This window comes from Diadema setosum, chromosome 21 (genome assembly GCF_964275005.1).
Source record: "Diadema setosum chromosome 21, eeDiaSeto1, whole genome shotgun sequence".
NCBI lineage: Eukaryota > Metazoa > Echinodermata > Echinoidea > Diadematoida > Diadematidae > Diadema > Diadema setosum.
Genome location: NC_092705.1, coordinates 2,099,547 through 2,118,349, shown reverse-complemented (window position 1 = coordinate 2,118,349; position 18,803 = coordinate 2,099,547). Strand labels below are relative to the sequence as shown.

Sequence of the window (18,803 nt, the reverse complement as noted above, 5' to 3'; positions counted from 1 at the left end):
TGACACCACATGGTGTTGATTTGATACTTGTTGGTGTTAATATCAATGGTTTAACACCCGTCCAGCTTCAATAAGGGACCACACCAGCTGGTGTTACTTTGGTGTAAAATTATTTTCACATTTTTAAAAAAATCTAGTATTTTAATGTAAAATTCTTGATCGTCTTGTTTAAATCAAAAATCAACAAGAAGTGCAGTTACTAAGAAACTCTTCAAAAAACAGTTTAAAATTTGGAAATGACACCCGGGGGTGTTAATTTAACACCATAAATGAGCACCGAAAATTTAACACCAGCTCGGTGTTCACTATTTAACACCGGACTTTTTGCAGTGTACATATTAATGCGCTGCTATTTTCTAATCACAACCTGTTCTTAGTAACTAACGAAGTGAAGTCAATTCCGTACCTCGTTGACAATTTCAACGTTGTGAAATCACTGTACTGCACGGCGCCTGATGTGAAAAGTATATAATTGTTTTTGTCTACACTGTAAAAACATGGGTGTTAGATTTAACACCACGGGTGTTAAATCTAACATCGATCAAACTTCAATAAAGGACCACACCCACAGGTGTTAAAAATGCACTGTGATGGTGTTGAAAAGTGTTCACCTGACACTTCGTGGTGTTAATTTGACACTGTACCAGGTGTTATTTTGACACTATACTGGTGTTAATTAAAAAATGACACCACATGGTGTTGATTTGATACTTGTTGGTGTTAATATCAATGGTTTAACACCCGTCCAGCTTCAATAAGGGACCACACCAGCTGGTGTTACTTTGGTGTAAAATTATTTTCACACTTTTTCAAAAATCTAGTATTTCAACGTAAAATTCTTGATCGTCTTGTTTAAATTGAAAATCAACAAGGAGTGCAGTTACTAAGAAACTCTTAAAAAAACAATTTAAAATTTGGAAATGACACCTGGGGGTGTTAATTTAACACCATAAATGAGCACCGAAAATGTAACACCAGCTCGGTGTTCACTATTTAACACCGGACTTTTTGCAGTGTATATAACTGATTATTCAAGTAAATTTTCACACGCTGTCATTTAGGTAAACAACAAAATCTTGGAACAAATTTTGTTAACTGGAAACCTGATCATTGCAAAAGTTGTTCTGGAACTAGTACATATTTTATGGGCTTCTATTTCATAATTATAAACTGTTCTGTGTAAGCTTACGAAGTGAATATCAATTTTGTGACTTATTGACAATAATTTTCAACTTCATTGAATCATTGCATCCCACAGCGCCTTTAAAGTAACGACCTCTGTAATATTTGCAATGCCTTTGTCAACGGATTATTGAAGTAAAGTTTTACACGCTCTTATACACGACAAAGGCTTTCTTACGAACATAGTGTCTGTGCCATAAATGTGCTATGTTATACAGTTTTAGTATAAGTATGTTCATATTCTAAAATCGTAGTAAGTAGTGTTTATAGTATCAGCATTATATGCCAATGAGTAAATTTACAATAGTATAGAGAAGAATGTGATAAAGATTATGAATATTTTTCATTGGTATAACAAATTGGTGCTGTCGTTGTTTTGTTCCACTGTTCCACGTCTTGCAAGCATGGCTTTTTAGTGGACTACTGTTTTCCATCGTTATGATTTTTTACTGTTTTTGTGTCCACGACTAAATGCATTGTTTCTTTTTATGACAGCATTTGTACATATACATTGCATTGTATCTGAAAAAAAAACCTGTCCTTATCATAAAGTACGAATGAAAGACAAATCGACAATTTGTACCGCTTTGAATCGTGTTCTCTTTTTCTTTTTTGATGATGGAAATAAATAAACTATTGAATTGAATTGAATTGAATTGAATATTATACTTCTACTCACTATCCTCGTATCGAATGTTGCACTGGAAAGAGCACATTATTATGCGCTGCTATGTCATGTTCAGTGTAAGCTAACACAGAGAAAAACAATTCTGTATAGTTTGTACGTTGGTTCTCCTTAAGGGACTTCGTTGATTCTGTCTGTTGATACATATTGATTTGATAACAATAAGATAGTGATTTATTGTCACTCAGTCTAGAATACCAGGTTGTTTAATTCCCAGATCATCTAACACCAATCTACACGGCTAAACCCATTTTGTACTATAAATTTGGTCTAAATACCGTTTGATCCAGTAATCTCTATTGTCCATTTTGACTAATTGTAATTCAGTCTTATGACAAAATTGTCTAATCGCAATCTCGTCTTTGTATTTTTCCCCTGATTCCGTCTAATACCATATTATGGTCTATGGACTGCTTTCAAGTCACAATGCAGACATACAAGGATCGAAATGCACACGTTGATTTCATTGCTAGCTAACAGACAGTGTATGCTATCGTAGGGTTTTGTATATTGATTCTGGAAAACCAAATAACCATGAACGTATAAATATCGATCACAACCAATCACATTCAAAAGCCTTAGGACGCCCCTCTCCGACGAACAAGTCTTCAGAGACGCACCCGATATCAGATACCATACCTCCCGTGACACTCACCAGCGTAGCCATCTTTATGGTATATTATAGGAGGGGGACCATTGAACGTAAACAAAACGAACAATGAATGTTGCATTTAAGTAACAGGTGTATAAATGGGGTCATCCTACTAGACCGACACCCACGAGTCATACAGCCTACGAGTTCGACATTGAAGACAGGTCCATTAGTCATACAGCTCACGAGTCATACAGCCCATGAATTCGACACTAGGCAAATAAAGCCCATGAGTTCGACACTAGCTGAAAACAGCCCACGATTTCGACAGATACAACACGGAGCTTAATGTGTCGGTCTTGTGGGCCTTGTTAGCTTAGTGTCGTGACTCGTGAGCTGTGTAACTCATGGGCTGTATGACTTGTGAGCTGTATGACTTGTGGGTGTCGGTCTCGTGACGTGCACCCGTATAAATGAGTATGATGACGCTTTTGACACCATTGTACTGACAACGTTAATTAGTGATACTAATCGATGCAATCAAATCAACATAATCATTAGTTATCTTGCAAGGCACGTGCGCGAGCAAGTGTATTGAGCGACGGCACCAGAATACCATTTAGTGTTCTAATTGATAAACTCTCGGCGCTGATGGTAAAGCTATATTTAGTATTGCATTGTTGTCAATTTACTGATAGCATGAATACTTGAATTAACAGGAAAGCGTATTTTGTGCAATGCATTATCGTTTCAAAATTATTCACTATTTCGCCATTATTTTTATCACGATAACCCCCTGTCGTACGATAATTTTCTCCAAGAACGATTATTCCGAGTCACTGATACGATAATTTCATCTGTTGAACCAGGCAACGCTGTGAACATACCAGGGCTTGGACGTTAAAGGGACACAACAAACAACTTAATCAGACCAAATGAAAATTACACAGAGTGAGCTGTAGACTAAACGGTTATTAGATCATTTGTGCATTAGACTATAAATAAGTGCTATGAGACCAACTGGTCAGCAGACTAATTGAAAAGTAGCCAAACTATAGTCATTTGCTGAAATGGGGGTTAGACTAAGTAATAAATTACGTATAAGGTTATTAGCCAAATTGGGTGGAACCCAAGTGACGAAATGGTAACCAGACAAAATGAATATTAGACGAATCGATGGAGAATAGACGAATCGAATATTAGACAAACAACGTTAATGCCTAGACAGTCTCGTAGATACACGTCGTGATGGAGCAATTGAATATTAAACGTTGGCTAGCCTAACTTGGGACATGTATTTGTGTATTTGGACTTTGCACATTATTGAATAACTTTACATTTTTTTTATAATCTGTGTACTGGATACAACTTCATGTTGTTCAAATTGACATTGGAGCAAAGCATATATACAAATATTGATTCCTTTTAACAAGTGACATATCTTCAGTTTGTAGTGTGGAAGATAGTGTTGACGTATAATGGTAATTTTAGGTTTGTTAAAGAGATAAACTTTGGTAAACTTCTTTCCGTCATCCATATGTTACCAATAATATCGTTATCATCTTGATCATTATAATAGTTTTAATCGAATATTATAAATATATATATCTATATATATTTATATTCTCCAAAGTACCCACAGAGAGAAAAGATGGCTGCACTGAAAAGTTATACTGTTTATATTATTCTACTGACGATTGCACTCATCTGGAACTACAGAGCCATGCCCTCGAATGCGGTAAGCGCACTATACACACATCGAAATAATTGATAAGTACGATAAATTGATATTATACTGCTAGCTACACTGCATCTCTAAGAGGACGATCGAGACCATTGCTTTTCCAATTCTCTCTCTCTCTCTCTCTCTCTCTCTATATATATATATATATATATATATATATATACATATATATATTCATTTATCTATTTATTTATCTATTTATATTATTCGTGTATGAATTATTGGTCCCCTTTGTAAATCGGCACTATATAGCTATAGGTGAAGGACAAAATCTTCGCATGGAGGGGAGATAAGAAAACTATATTAAATTAATTTATTTGCTTTTCTCGACAAGTTCACCACAATGATTAGTCTACACACATAAGCAAAGATGGACCGCAATGTTAGATGACTCATTAGGATATTCTTAAATTTTTGTGCGAGGGTTTCCCATTCTGTTTTTGTGAATCCATTTCACAGGACTCGGAATGTGAGTTTGACTCTCAAAGGACGTACAACGAGAGTTGCCCGAACGGTGCCACAGGTCTCAGACTCTGCGAACCGGGCCAGAAGAAAATCAATAAATCATGTATCAGGGCCGATGAAGACACGACAAATATGTGAGAAAACCTAAACTACCATTTGACTCTATAATATGCCCAGTCCAACATTCGCATAAGCAAGCGGGTACTTGCCAGGTCAGAGCCTGGGCACTTTCCTAGACTTTCTTAGGCTGTCGCACATAATAACTAAATAAGAACAACAAAAAGGAAACCCCACAATCAGAATAAGGCCTTATTTACTTTTTAAATTGCGTTCTCGTGTTCACTGATACAGTAATGGAACAGTGGTCATGGTATCCAATATAAATATTTGGGAGTTAAAATTATATATCTGCACTGTTCATTAACATTAATTTCATACGTGGTTGCGGGTTGTTATTGTTTTTGTTTATTCTTCTGTGTTTCTGTTAAGATCTCAAACAAAGTGAAAAGAAATCTTGGTGTGACATTAGGATATAGTTTCCAAACTTTTATTATGAATATTGATTGAATCCACAATCATTGCCAACTGTAGCAGTGTTTATATCAAGATCAAGACACTTTTTTTTTCATGTAACTGCATGTACGTTATTGTCAAGCATATCAAAAGCTTTTGCAGCGCAGATTATATATATATATATATATATATATATATATATATATATATTACGCATATGTTTTTATGAATTGTTACGTTAATGAAATTCTTCCCTTTGTTTTCAGTGTGGAAGGAAAAACCTGTCAGCCATTCCATGTAACTAGACACCAGGACCTTAAAATTTCAAGTACAAGCAACTAAGAAAGAGTACATGTATACATATTTGGATAGGTATATGTTCAAAGGGTGTAAATCTAACTTTTCTTGGCTTTTCACTTTCTAACAGCCGGGTTACACCTCTCAGAACAAAAATCACATTTACTACAAAAATGATGTCTCTTTGGTGCTTTTTTTATTTCACTATTTAAAGCATGTTCTGTTATCTATATTCATATTTCTTAACATAAGGTATTATTTTATACCCATTTTACCATATCAAGTTGCTTTCTTCATTTATATGTAATGAGCTTGACAATATTTTCGATTGCAACACCCTCGAAATGTCTCACGCGAGTCACAAAAATATGTCTATATTCTAGATTTCTTAAAAAGTAGTAGACTGTATTAAATGTAACTGATAAATAATGAGGATCTTAGAGTCCTCAATCATACCAGAAAATAATGTTTCCATTTGTAAACCCCTTCATTGTGAAAAAAACATCAGAACAATTGTGTCACACGAGTCACGCAAGGATTTCTTAGGATTGTCACGCTAGTCACAGTTTACAAGTTTGAAAAAACTAAAGACCAGAATGATTGAGATTTTTTGAAAGAAATTCTGTCGTGAAACTAAATCAGGTAAAATATCTAATTTTTCCAATAAAGGTAAATGTTTTATGTTAATTGGTAAATAAGAAGTATTATAAGAAGTAATGTATAGCTAACTGGACTGTCAACTTCAGTTTGGTTGGTCAATAGAAAAAATGGTAGGAGGTGGGTGGCCGCCTCGTCAACAAGAAAATTGTAATGCATCAGGAACTTTTCATGAAATTTACAATTACTTGTACTGTATGTCAGCTCCACTTCTGTGAAGGTCTTGGAACATTGCTTCATAAAGTGGTAGCCATCAGCAAGTCACATTGTATGAAGATGACAAGAAAATGGCTTCAAATTTTCCCTCAGATTTTACTGTCCTCCAAATAATCTTCGCTGAGAATCATTCATGCTCCAGCAAAGATTAAGTCCAATACACCATTTGGAACCAGGTGCAAGTAGCTCGCTATACATCAATAATGTGGCCCAGGAGAAAATTATCACATGTCATCATCAATGATGAGTCGTACTTAACCCATGACAAAACAATATTATGTTGTACACTGTAGTTTTTGTGGATGAGCTTCTGTCAATGGTCAGCAGTGAAGTGAATTGTTCAAAATATGGTTAGATGGCCCTGTAAGCCAATTCAAAATAGATTTGTTATCAGTGCCATTACCTGTGCTGATGGAGAAACACAACATTGACGTACAATGTAGCGTGGAACCTCAGCACTATACAAGTCATGGGAAAGATCCAGTTGACACAGACATTGCAGCAAACCTGAAGCGGCATAGCTTCAGTTATGTGTAAAATCAAAACTTGTGCTCTGGCTCCATTGATGAGGAATTTTGTCTTGCTGCATTTTTTGACTGTTCCTACAACTTTTATCACAAACAAAGGGAAGTTGAAGATTGTTCTGAGGATTTATATACCTGCCTGTCATCTATGGAGTTTAGCTGCACCACATAACTGAATCATCACTTCAATATATCACCTTCAAAGAGTGAATATCTTGTCGAAAAAAAAAAATAATCACTTCTCAGAGAAGCAGTGATGTTCTATCCAACAATAATGGTGGAAATGAGGATACCATTGGGCCTTCAAGTCCAGGCCCAAAAGTCAATTGGCTGATGGTGGCAGCTGCCTTCAGAAGAAAGCATCCCTGCAGCATCTATGGCACAAGCCTCCAAAGTGGTCAGAAGTGACAATTACCTTAAGTCACCTAGAGAAAAGGGGAATATTCCAGTGGCTGGATAAAAGATCCGTGGCAGCCTGAATTAGATATCTAATGCAAAGTATAGCAGCAATATCTTGTCAACAATAGGAGACTTCAAAGTTAAAGTTCATGAATGAAGAGATTGAGTCTTAAAGAAAATAAAACGGCCCCAACAAACTAGGCATGAAAACTGTCTCCACGAAGCAGAGACAGACTTTCTCAAACTACAAAAAAGACACTTTGGTAAAGAAAATTGAATTATCTAGTATATATCATATCATATAGTCTACTATAAAGATAAGCAAAATATGGTGATCATTCTTCACATCAGACTCAGTAATCGTAGATAAGAAAGAAAAAGAGTATCAGTATGTGTGAGCATTATCTATTATAAGAAGAAGTGAGGATTCTTTGTGCATCAAAGTAACTTTAAAGTTTCGAGAAGAGCTTAAATGGATTCACACAAATCCGTCACCAAATATGCAAGTTAACATTAATAAAGTTTGAATTTCATTCATTTTGAAAAAAAAAAGACTAGTTGAGACAATTATAGTAAATTAGAAAGATAAGGAAAATTCATTGAAAAAGAATTTCCCAGAACTCTTGATTTGACGAGGGGAAAAAAAAAACAGATGTTCAAGTGAATTTTTGCTGGATGTTTATGTATCAAGTGTGCTTTTAGCTCCCATGATCCCAACAGAGATAGGAGTTAGATGATTTCTTTGTTTTAAAGATATAAGTGATGAAACTAACCATAATTAACGTGTTATTATAAATATTTGGCTCATAGGCTTTACTTTTGATACTGAATGACAACTGTCACGCGAGTCACGCTCATGTGTCACGCAAGTCACACTTACACCCTTACTGTACTGGGCTATTTGGCTCCATGAAAATACTGGGGGGGCCTGGAAGGCCCCCCCCCCCTCCCCCCCCCCCCCCCCCGTTGATCTCGGAAACGCGATGTCCGATGAACTTGAAAATTTGCATGCTGATAGATCTTCGCGTGCTGAATCTGATGGTGTAATTTATTTTAATCAATTATGCAATTTTTTGCATAATTAGCTAATTAATTATTCATAATGCGTATCTCATGCATTTGGGGGATATTTTCATAATTTCAGCCTAAACAAGTACAAAATTACATGAAAACTGTGTAATAATGAAGAATAATGTTTCCCAAATGTGAAATAAATCAGAGAGAGAAAAAAAAACGAAAAAAACGTCCTTTTTTTGTTATGATTTGTATTGTTTTTATTTCTTATGTTTTCTATTGTTTTATATTCCTTATGTATATCATTGTTTCTAAACTTTGCCCAATTTATTTCAGAACAATATAGAAGCATGAACCAATTGGAAAACCAATTCCTGAGCAAAATTTATAAAGTAATGCAAGCCATGGTCTATTGACAGTATGTAACTGTACACAAATATTTGCAGCGATTAGCCTTTTTAATGACATGCGCATACTAATTGGCCCATAACACCCCCTAGGTATGTCCGATATGGACAAATGTGGTATCAAAATGTGCGCAAGACTTCAGGGTAAAAAGTCATGAAGCGAGAATCCGAAATTCCCAGCGGTCGCGATGCAATCGCCAAAAGTATGGAAGGGGGGGGGGCCTCCCAGCCCCCCCCCCCCCACCCCAGTGCAGTTAGGGTTAATGTCAACTGAGTTGAGATGAAAAGTCAAAGGACGATGAAATTTTGACTTCTTATTGTCTAATGTCTCAAAATTGAATCCAGAAGACTTTGTGTATACATAGGACAAGTACTTTCTTACGAAAATCCAGTGAAGTACAGTAAGGTCAGAACTCTTCAACAGTGTCGCGTCACGAGAGTCACAACAAAAAAAGTGAAGTATCTCTAACTAGAATGACTTCACATCAAACATTTCTGTGAACAACTGTGAAGGGCCGATACCTTGATTGAAATATGTAAAATAAACAGGTCTGCAAGATAAACTTATTAAAGTACTTAACCATAACAAGTTAAAGTTTTGTGTAAATGTCACGCGAGTCACAATAGAATGACTGCTGTACTTCTATATTTTTTTCTCAACTGTAGATGTGACCCTTGTGAGGACAAATACTTCCAAGTGAATTTCAGTCGGTGCATAAAGTGCCACGAGTGCTCGGAATGTGGAACGAATGAAAGAGTCGATATTCTGTGCACCAAGAGGTCAAACACAATATGTAAACCCATCGGAACAACAACTTTGACGGATTCACAAGGATCAACCACTAAAACACCCTCAAGAGTGCAAGTGTCCACCCGGGACAGCCAAACAGACGAAAGTACCGTTGTCATGACAACTTGCGAGGACTGTAAGACAACACAGAGCGATGACAAGACCATGAAGACGGCAATTGCAACTGAGTCGGAAGCGATTACGCCAACCGAAATCAAAGGGTCTGGAAATCGTGCTCCTGAAAACGGTACAATTCGTTTACTCGGTTTATACTCTAGATTTGGGTGATGGGAAGGGAAAGGGCACTACGGAGGAATGGCATATTGATGAAGACCAGTTTTATACAACGGTCGACATTTTTAGTAATAGAAATAGATGTCGAGACACCATAATTATTGTTTAAGAAAAGACATTGTCTTTGGTGGCCACCAAAATGTTGAAAGTGGGTGGGCTCCCTACATTGCTTTTATTTGTTTTCCTGGTCTTGAAAAGAGGGAACTCTATCGCCAAGTGCTTGATGACCGCGTGCATTTCAGCTAGATGTTTCCAGATCGCCGCGAGTCCTCACAGACAAACGGACGGCCAAATTCAGCCAAACTATTTTTCCCTCAACTAAATTTCACGGCATATGAAGTTGAAGTAAATATGGATATACCCATGATGCTTAAGTTTAAAGGGATGGTACAGTATTGGTGGAGATGAGAATTGGGCTTTTAACTTTTTGCGAGATACCAAGAAAAACACTTATGATATAGTACAGAGTATACCATTTTAAGAGGAATTAAAAGTCTATTTGATGAAAATCGGGTTTGGAATGACTGAAACATCCAAAAACAAAGTAAAACAAAGCGATCGTAATAAAGTGTGGGTCCCACACTTTATTGGAATCGCTCTATTTTGGATATCTCAACCATTTCAAAACCAATTTTCATCAAATAAATGTTGAATTTCTCATAGAATTACATGCTCTTTCATAATTCATAAGAGGTTTCTCATTATCTCACCAAAAAATGTTAGAAACCTGAAATTAGGTCTCAACCAAAACTATATGATCCCTTTAATGCACGCAGGGAGTCCGAGGGTGTAATTAATGCACGATTGACTAAGATTAAGCGACAAGGGAATTTTTGTATGTTTGTTTCTTTTATTCTTTTTTTTTTACCCTCACATAAAGACAGATTTCAAATATATACATAAAGCGGAAGAGGATGCGGTAAAATATATAGGTTTCCATATAGGTCAATTTTATATTTTTGTCATTCCAATTCATAAATGTGCATTCAAATTCACGCATCGCACGCAAGCGAAGATATTCGGGCATTCAAATTTAGAATCCGAGCGATCAATCTCATTTATGGGATTTCCATTTCGTTTCCTTCAAATCAAATTCACGCATGTGCGTTCCATTTCCAAATGTGGCATGTGCACTACACACACGTCATTTCCTACTCGTGCATTCAATTTCACGCGGTAGTCCCAATGAGCTTGTTTGGGGCGTTCTTTTTCATTTTCAAATGACCAGTTTCCTTCTTCATGCAGTCATAAAACGAAGGAAATAGAATATTTTTTTTTTTCTTTAAGAATGGGGTAATTGGGCGATTATGGGGCAAACAGTATCAGTATATTTTGCGATAGTTTCTTATAAAACAAGCAAAGAGGTTTATACGCAATAAATGAAATATAATATGTTCAGTGTTGTTGTATTATTCTGTTATCATGTATTCATGGTTTATCATTTCAAGACATTTTGAATTATAAGGCCCATTCAGTAGTGCATCCAAACAGCACAACGACAATTTAAACATACTCCTTGGCGACACTGCATGCACTAAAATGGACAACGCCCCAACACTAACCACATAATGCATCAATTTAAAGACAAACTGAAACAAAAATCCAGACCTCACATAGTCCCGCAAATGTAAACCAATAAGATATCACAAAACAACAAGCAAGACGTGTGCTCATGTTATCAGTTTCAATGAAGTAGAAATCGCTTTTCTGAAAGATGTCAGTCAACCTCTCTTTAGTTTATGATCGTTTGTATACTTGAGTATAGTGCTTGATGTGCCTGTATGTACGGCTGCCATTTCAACATCGTGATGTTCAATTTTAGAATGACATGGTTGGCCTATAGGGCAAAATAAATTATCATCATGAAGCCCAATCTATTCAAAGGTGGTGAAAAAGACACGCAAGCGTGGCCCCAAGCTAAATGAATGCAAAAACCATTTTAAATTGAATGCACTTATTTGGAACGTGCATGGTTGCCTTCTCATTAATTTGAATAACCGACAAGATATCTTGCCGCCAAGCGCCTGCTTGAAATGAATTTGAAAGCTCATAGCTCAGTGAAATACATGTTCCTATCTTAGATTTGAATGACGAAAGTGGACAATATTGAATGCTCCGATATTATTTCGAATGACCTGATTTTGAATTTAATCGCTGATTCAGTGCTACGAGCGTGGAATTCATGAAATTGAAACTTGAAATAGGAACTTGTTGTCGTTGTTAAAGAAAGAAAGAAAGAAGAGAGAGGAAATAATTGGCGAATAGGAACTTGAATGGCAAAATAATGAAATTGACCGGGAAAAACCTATCAAGCCGTGTATATATACTAGTGACACTGCACTTTATTAACTCTATAGAGGGCATATTCATCTGCTCTCCCACTGGCTCACAGTATACCTTCCATTTTATTTTATTTTATCTTATTTTTGGTTCACATTGACAGGTTTATCGCAAGGTGGTATGATAACGATTGTAGTGATCTGTGTCATCGTAATCCTGGGACTGGTCGTGATGGTGGGATGTTTTCTACGAAAGTCGAAAAAGGTCAACTGCCCACTGTGGAACAATAACGTGAGAATTCGATGAAAATAAATTTACGTATCATAGGTTTTCCCGGACAGTCGTCAGATTTGCATTCATTATTTAACTGTGCGATCATTCAAATTCGAGCGAATTTAAATGATCATCGAGGTCTACATTCAATACCGCTTTGGATCATGTTCCTTTTTTCTTTTTCAATTTTGTTTTTGATGATGGAAATGAATAAACTATTGAATTGAATGGAATCAAATTGAAAAAGCTAACTAGCTCATTAAATTTGATTTCATTAGTATTCGTTTTCATAATTTTCTCACATGCACGTGTAAAAAGCGGATTCAAATTAAAATTGCGCGAGAAATGCATTCAAATTCGTATCAGCACTGTCGTGAAGAACATTAAGAAATTCAAACAGGCAAACATTTACAGCATATGGGCAGTGTTTTTCGTTGCTGCGTATGTTCTTTGTTGCATTTCGTCTGTTTGAACAAACAATTCAAGTATAATGCACTTTGAAATGGGACTTTTGACTTACCCTGAACTTCCTCGTTCTTCGACAAACAGTCATCTGAAATAACTTTCATACACATATAATTATACATGCATACATAATGTAATAATATCCACTTATGCACGACTTTGGCGGCTATATTTAGTGTGAAACTTTTTCATAAATATGATCTGATGAAATTGGGTGGGAAAACCTATATCAATATGAAAGCATTCAATCTATCTTATTATTGTTCACTCTCCACATTATGTCACTTCATACAGTTTGTCGCGCGTCTACACCTGCAGTGGCCGAGTAACTACCAAAGGAGAGAGAGAAAAAAATCCCAACCACTTGATTTTGATTGCACAATCGATTACGATTTGACACAGACCACTTGACCGAGCGTATTACCAACAACCTATTTGATTATTTTTGCGTAGTTGTTGTTGTTGTTGTTTTTTTCTCACTTCGTTTTTACTTCCCTTGGTAGATAAAACCAAACTTTCTCCCGAGGATGATTTGAAATCAGCAGCTATACGCCGCCTAGCCTTTTATCAAGGCCCTCTCGTTGTAACGGGCGAGCGAAGCAAGCCCAGCCTCGCGCTACCCCACTCAGCTGGGCTCTCTTCACCATACAGCGAGAAGACCTTGAAAAAAGGCTATACGCCGATCCGCCCTGTATAACATTTCTTGTGGACGTGAACGCGGTCCAATTTCTTGACAGGATTTCGCTCACATTTTGCTGTGAATGTGTACCATGGGATAATTTAGAGAAAGCCACATCCCAAATACTGTGAAAGTAATATAAATGTGGATTGAGCTAAAGCAGCAATGAATACAAATAGAACGCATCAGTGAAAGTTTCAAAAGTAATGAATTGTTAAAGTTTCGATGCCGTCATCGCGGGATAAGAAGACAACAGTTCATGACATCATTATGGACAACAATACAAGGAACATAACAAGAATTCCGCGTAATTTCATTTTTCACGAAAAGCACTCGTTCTAGAAACTTGTAACTGACATAACTATTACGGGTAACATTATTCCCCCTGCTATCTGAAGGAGGTAAGTCATGAGCTCTTTCGTTATGCTAGAAAAGTGCAAGTATTATGTTGGATTTTTTTATACGTTAAAGTTTGTCCATAATGACATCATGGACTGTATTAGTCTTTTTTCTGGCGATGATGGCACCAAAACTCCAACAATTCATAATTTCTTAATCGATGGCAGGAAATGCAACTTTACTTGAATTGTTATATTTACAGTTTGCACTAATTTTTACTTGATTTTGTTCCAGATTTATGAAGTTGTGTACCATATGGAAGGGAAAGTATCTTTGAAAAAAATATATATTTCATTTAAATTCTGCATTTTCTACATGCAGGGTTTTATTCCAGTTTTTAATCGTGATCTAGGATCTAGATCTCATAAGAAAGGGAAAACATTTCATCTGGGTTTCTGGTTTTCTTCAATCTAAAAGTACGAGAACGTTTCATTTTAATTTAGTTTTCTTTATCATCATTAGCAGCTCCGTTCACCCATCACTTTTTGTCTTCACTATCGACGTTGTATTTTTTTCCAAACCATGTTATCAGTTCTTCTCTCTCTCTCTCTCTCTCTCTTCTTCTTCTTCTTCCCTATTCTATTATCAGTATGCAAGCAACATATAGTGTTGGGATCTGTCTGGGTGTTTGTCTAGGGCTAGTTAGGTTTTTTATTCTTATCGCTATAGTTCGTGTGATTCGTTTTGTAAATCTAGTTTCATGAACAAAAATAAAAGATAAATAACATAATTGTTTTACTGTGTTTGGGGGAATGGACCCTACAAGCATTGCTTTTTTTTTTTTTTTAGCATTTCTCCCCATCTCCTGCATTTTCTAAACTTCAGAATGCTTTTGTCGTTTTCTTTTTTACCTTATCAATGGTATGTCCATAACTTTCTTTCATATTTTGTAATGTTGACATTACGGTATAATTATATCTTGTGTATATCTTGTATATGTATTTACAAGTTTTGTTGGAAATGGAAAAAATAAGTGAATGAATGAAAAACATGTGCGTAGTGATGTACGATGGGTATAGGGAACAGCACTGAGAACTCATTGATCTGACTGTGACAGGGTAAAAGGTCTCCCTGAATGGATGAACGTTTGAAATGCAACAACGTTGGTATACGGATGGATGGATTTCATTTATACATTGTATTGAGATAATGTTAATTTCATGGGTTAATTTTGTACAAATTATGAATGTTTATGAGCACAATGGACAGAATACTTCATGAGGTGAAAGATGAAATGATCCATTCAACTAGGCGCAGCCGAGTGGAATAGATTAATAATTGCATCTTTCACCAAATGAAGTATTCTGTCCATTGCACGAATGAAAAACATTTATTATTTGTTTTATATGACGCCTAGAATAGATCCTTGTCATTTCATGTTTTATGAATTCAGAAACAAGAGAGAATGTGCGGCATTTAAGATCGAGAGAGTGCTCACTGAGCGCTTTACGCTATCGCGCTGTCACAATACACGCTGCGAACGCAGCGTAATGAAATGAAAATTTCGTTGACGAAATGACTGATTTCGTTACGAAATAGGCCATGCGACATTTGGCGCCCCATGCAAAACTACCGTCTTTGTTCATGGTTTAAACCATGGACAAAGATTGTACCACCTTCGTGAATTCGGTCCTAAGTGTTTTCTAGTTTGTTTGTTGTTGTTGTTTGTATGAATAGCCCCAGTGCGTTAAAACACCGGTATATAAAGCGCTATATAAATGCCATTCTTCTTCTTCTTCTTCTTCTTCTTCTTCTTATTATTATTATTATTAATATTATTATTATTATTATTATTATCATCATCATCATCATCATTATCATTATTGTTATTATGATTATCGCTATTACTATTATTGTTATTATTATCATCATTATTATTCAATTCAATTCAATTTAAAGTTTATTTCATTTTTCGACAAAAACATGTGTTTCACTTCTTTTGATAACAGAGAATAAGGTAAATAGAACATAGTGACATGAAAAGACTGTACAACAATTGAGGACCTATAGCAATCATACATTGTATAGTAAAAAAGAAACAGAAATGATCAAAGTGAGGTACATGTATACCGTTGCTTAAAGTGCGAAAAATGGAGGGACCCACTAAAAAGACAGAGCTAGTATGTGGGCCTCTCTGAAAAAGAACATCGATGGATTATTAATATCATGAAGCGCGCTATAACGACTTCTTGGTCATATAGAGTTATAAGGTATAGATAATGAAAGAGAAGTCCATATTATGACCCCAATTCATAATGATCATTTCACCCTTTACTTTTAATATCATCCATAGCAACAGCCAAACGCTGGGAACGGTGGGGCACATCCTAACAATGGCCCGCAAGGAATTCCCTTAAGGCCAATAAATATCCAGCAACAGCCAAACGCTGGGGACGGTGGGGTACCTCCTAACAATGGCCCGCAAGGAGATCCTTTACTGCCAAGAAATGGAGACGCAGCGGCAAGACTGGAGGCGAATGATTGACTTTCAGTCTGAATGACGGATGCAGACTGTAAAAACCAACCTGTTGTTGTTGTTTTGTTTTGTGTGTGTGTGTGTGTTTTCTTTTCTTTTCTTTATATCCTTTCTTCTTCTTCTTCTTCTTCTTCTTCTTCTTCTTCTTCTTCTTCTTCTTCTTCTTTGACCGGGCACGTAATATGAAACCTAAAAGTGGATGAAATTAATTGTGCACAGTGGTGATTTACAAAGAAGGCTCAAGTGAGCAATTCCTAAGTCAGGCGTCCGTCTTACGTCGTGCGTCGTGCATCGTACTAAAACTTCTTACATTTTCATCTCCTTCTTCAATATCCTATAACGGATCTTCACAAAACTCGAAAGGTAGCATCCCTAAGGGGATAGGATCTCAGTTTGTTTCAATGAGGCGCCCAAATCCCCCCCCCCCCCGTCCCCGCACGTAAGGAATCTTAAAAAAAAAAAAAAAAAAAGTTCTTCTGTAAGAACCAGAAGTGATAATGCTAAATTAATACTATGCTATACTAAAGTACATTGATGACTGCAGTTTCATGCTTGTTCCTGACGAATCCAGAATTACCACCCCTCACCCTTGGATTGGATTGGAGCCCTGTGGGGTCCATTGGGGCCTAAATTTACATTTTCTTCCTCTTTTTTTTTTTTTAAATGCAAGATAAAATTTTACCAAACTTGGCATGTATTATCATGAGGGTGTAGCGCGTCGGCTTCACGATCCTAAGGGCCAGGGTTCAAACCCGAGTCTGGACTGATGAATGTTGTGTGTAAGCATACCGTCCCCTCTAGCAAGAGGCAAAACACTCTTTCCCTCGGATAGGACATAAAATGGAGGTCCCGTGTATGAGCGAGTAACAACTCATGCACGTGAAAAATCCCACTTCATTCATTCATCGCAAAGAGCAGGGTGTTTAACCCGGTGAAGTGGTCCCACCTCACATCCAACTGGACCCCATGGAAGATCAGCTTAACGTAGCTAAATATGGGCTATCCAGCCATCTTCTTAGATGGAAATGAACAAACAACAAATATACAGTATATTATTTGCAAAAGTGAGCACCATCCACCACTTGAGGGTCCCTTGGAGCACAATACCCCGCGGGATGAGGAGATAAACATACAAAATCCTAAATCAAGGAACCTTTACAAATCTTCTTCTCTCAAATCTTAAAGGAAACCAAAACCGAAAGAAAAACGTGGATTGAGTGAAAGCAGCAACATTAGTACAGAACACATTAGCGAAAATTTAAGGAAAATCGGGCAATCGATTCAAAAGTAATATTTTCTTTTTCAAGTTTTGGTGTTGAAACCGCTGGATGAGGAGACTACTAGAGGTTATGGCGTCAGGTGCGGACAGCTATGTAACGAAAATATAATGGGAATTCAACAAAAAATTTATTTTTCATGCAAATGGCACATTCCATCAACTTGATACTGACATAATATGATAAGGGTATAGATTATATTCCTCCTGTTTTCTGAAAGCGGTTAATCAAGTGCTCTTTTATTATGCTAGAAAGTGAATTATTGTGGAATAAAATATATCATGTAGTAGATAATTATATGGATATATGCATGTATTTGTGAGATGTCTAAATGGAAGATATAATTTTACTCAAAATTGTTATTTGCATTTGTAGAATGACTCATTTCTTTAAGTTTACACAAATTCTAAGACTTATGTTGCAAGCGTTCAAAAATAGTTGTATCATATTGCATTCCATCGAAAATATAAAGTATCTATATTGCTTCCTATACCAACCTGCAGAGAACTTTGTATTGGAGAGATTTTCAAGTTAGATTTTGTTGTCATGTTTATACTGCTGTATATAGAGAAGAAAATCATCAGATTGTATGTACACGTAAGATAAAAAGTTTTACATTTAGTCACAGCTTGTAGGCCATCCTCGGAAATATAACCATAATGGCATACATATGGCATACATGCCGTCTTTCGTTTGATTTTTTTATGAGTTTCCAGATCAATAATTTACAAAACGTAATTGCATTGATAACAATGATGTTGAGGAAACTGTGATCGAAGCCGTGAATTGTACAACCTATCACGCATTGTGATTATAAAAGTGATAATTTTTTGCAGGTTAATAAGAATGGGATGATGGCAAGACTGCTCTTACCGGAGATGTTCTAAAATTGAAGTTACAGGCGACGAAAACGAAAACTGTCACACATTGTCAGATATCGTTAGATGTGTGTGAACGAACTCTTGCAATTATCTTTCATAGACTGATGAGGTGGACACAGATAACTTAGATTGCCTAGGGAATTTGGAGACGCTTTGTATTCGAATACTCATGTCTTTCAGGTATTCCATTATCATGTTATTCAGTTTCTGATACAATGTACACGTTATATGTAAACAATAAATTATATAGTTTTGTCTTTCTTATGTATGGTATTCAAACATAGTGAACTTCAC

At 36.3% G+C, this 18,803-nt stretch overlaps 1 protein-coding gene across 1 annotated transcript; it reads left to right on the top strand.

Annotated features, from left to right (window-relative positions):
- Window positions 1-4,110: 4,110 nt before the first annotated feature.
- LOC140244869 (uncharacterized) lies at window positions 4,111-16,360 on the top strand. The gene is made up of 5 exons (XM_072324478.1): window positions 4,111-4,197; window positions 4,663-4,802; window positions 9,362-9,732; window positions 12,223-12,350; window positions 16,250-16,360. Exons 1-5 carry the CDS (start codon window positions 4,111-4,113, stop codon window positions 16,358-16,360), a joined length of 837 nt encoding a protein of 278 aa, XP_072180579.1.
- Window positions 16,361-18,803: the final 2,443 nt, after the last annotated feature.

Excerpts from the sequence above, each read along its gene's own strand:
- LOC140244869 (XM_072324478.1), top strand. The coding sequence starts at position 4,111 with ATGGCTGCACTGAAAAGTTATACTGTTTATATTATTCTACTGACGATT. Across the intron at positions 4,803-9,361 it reads GATGAAGACACGACAAATAT|ATGTGACCCTTGTGAGGACA; the intron begins GTGAGAAAACCT and ends TCTCAACTGTAG. Across the intron at positions 9,733-12,222 it reads AAATCGTGCTCCTGAAAACG|GTTTATCGCAAGGTGGTATG; the intron begins GTACAATTCGTT and ends TCACATTGACAG.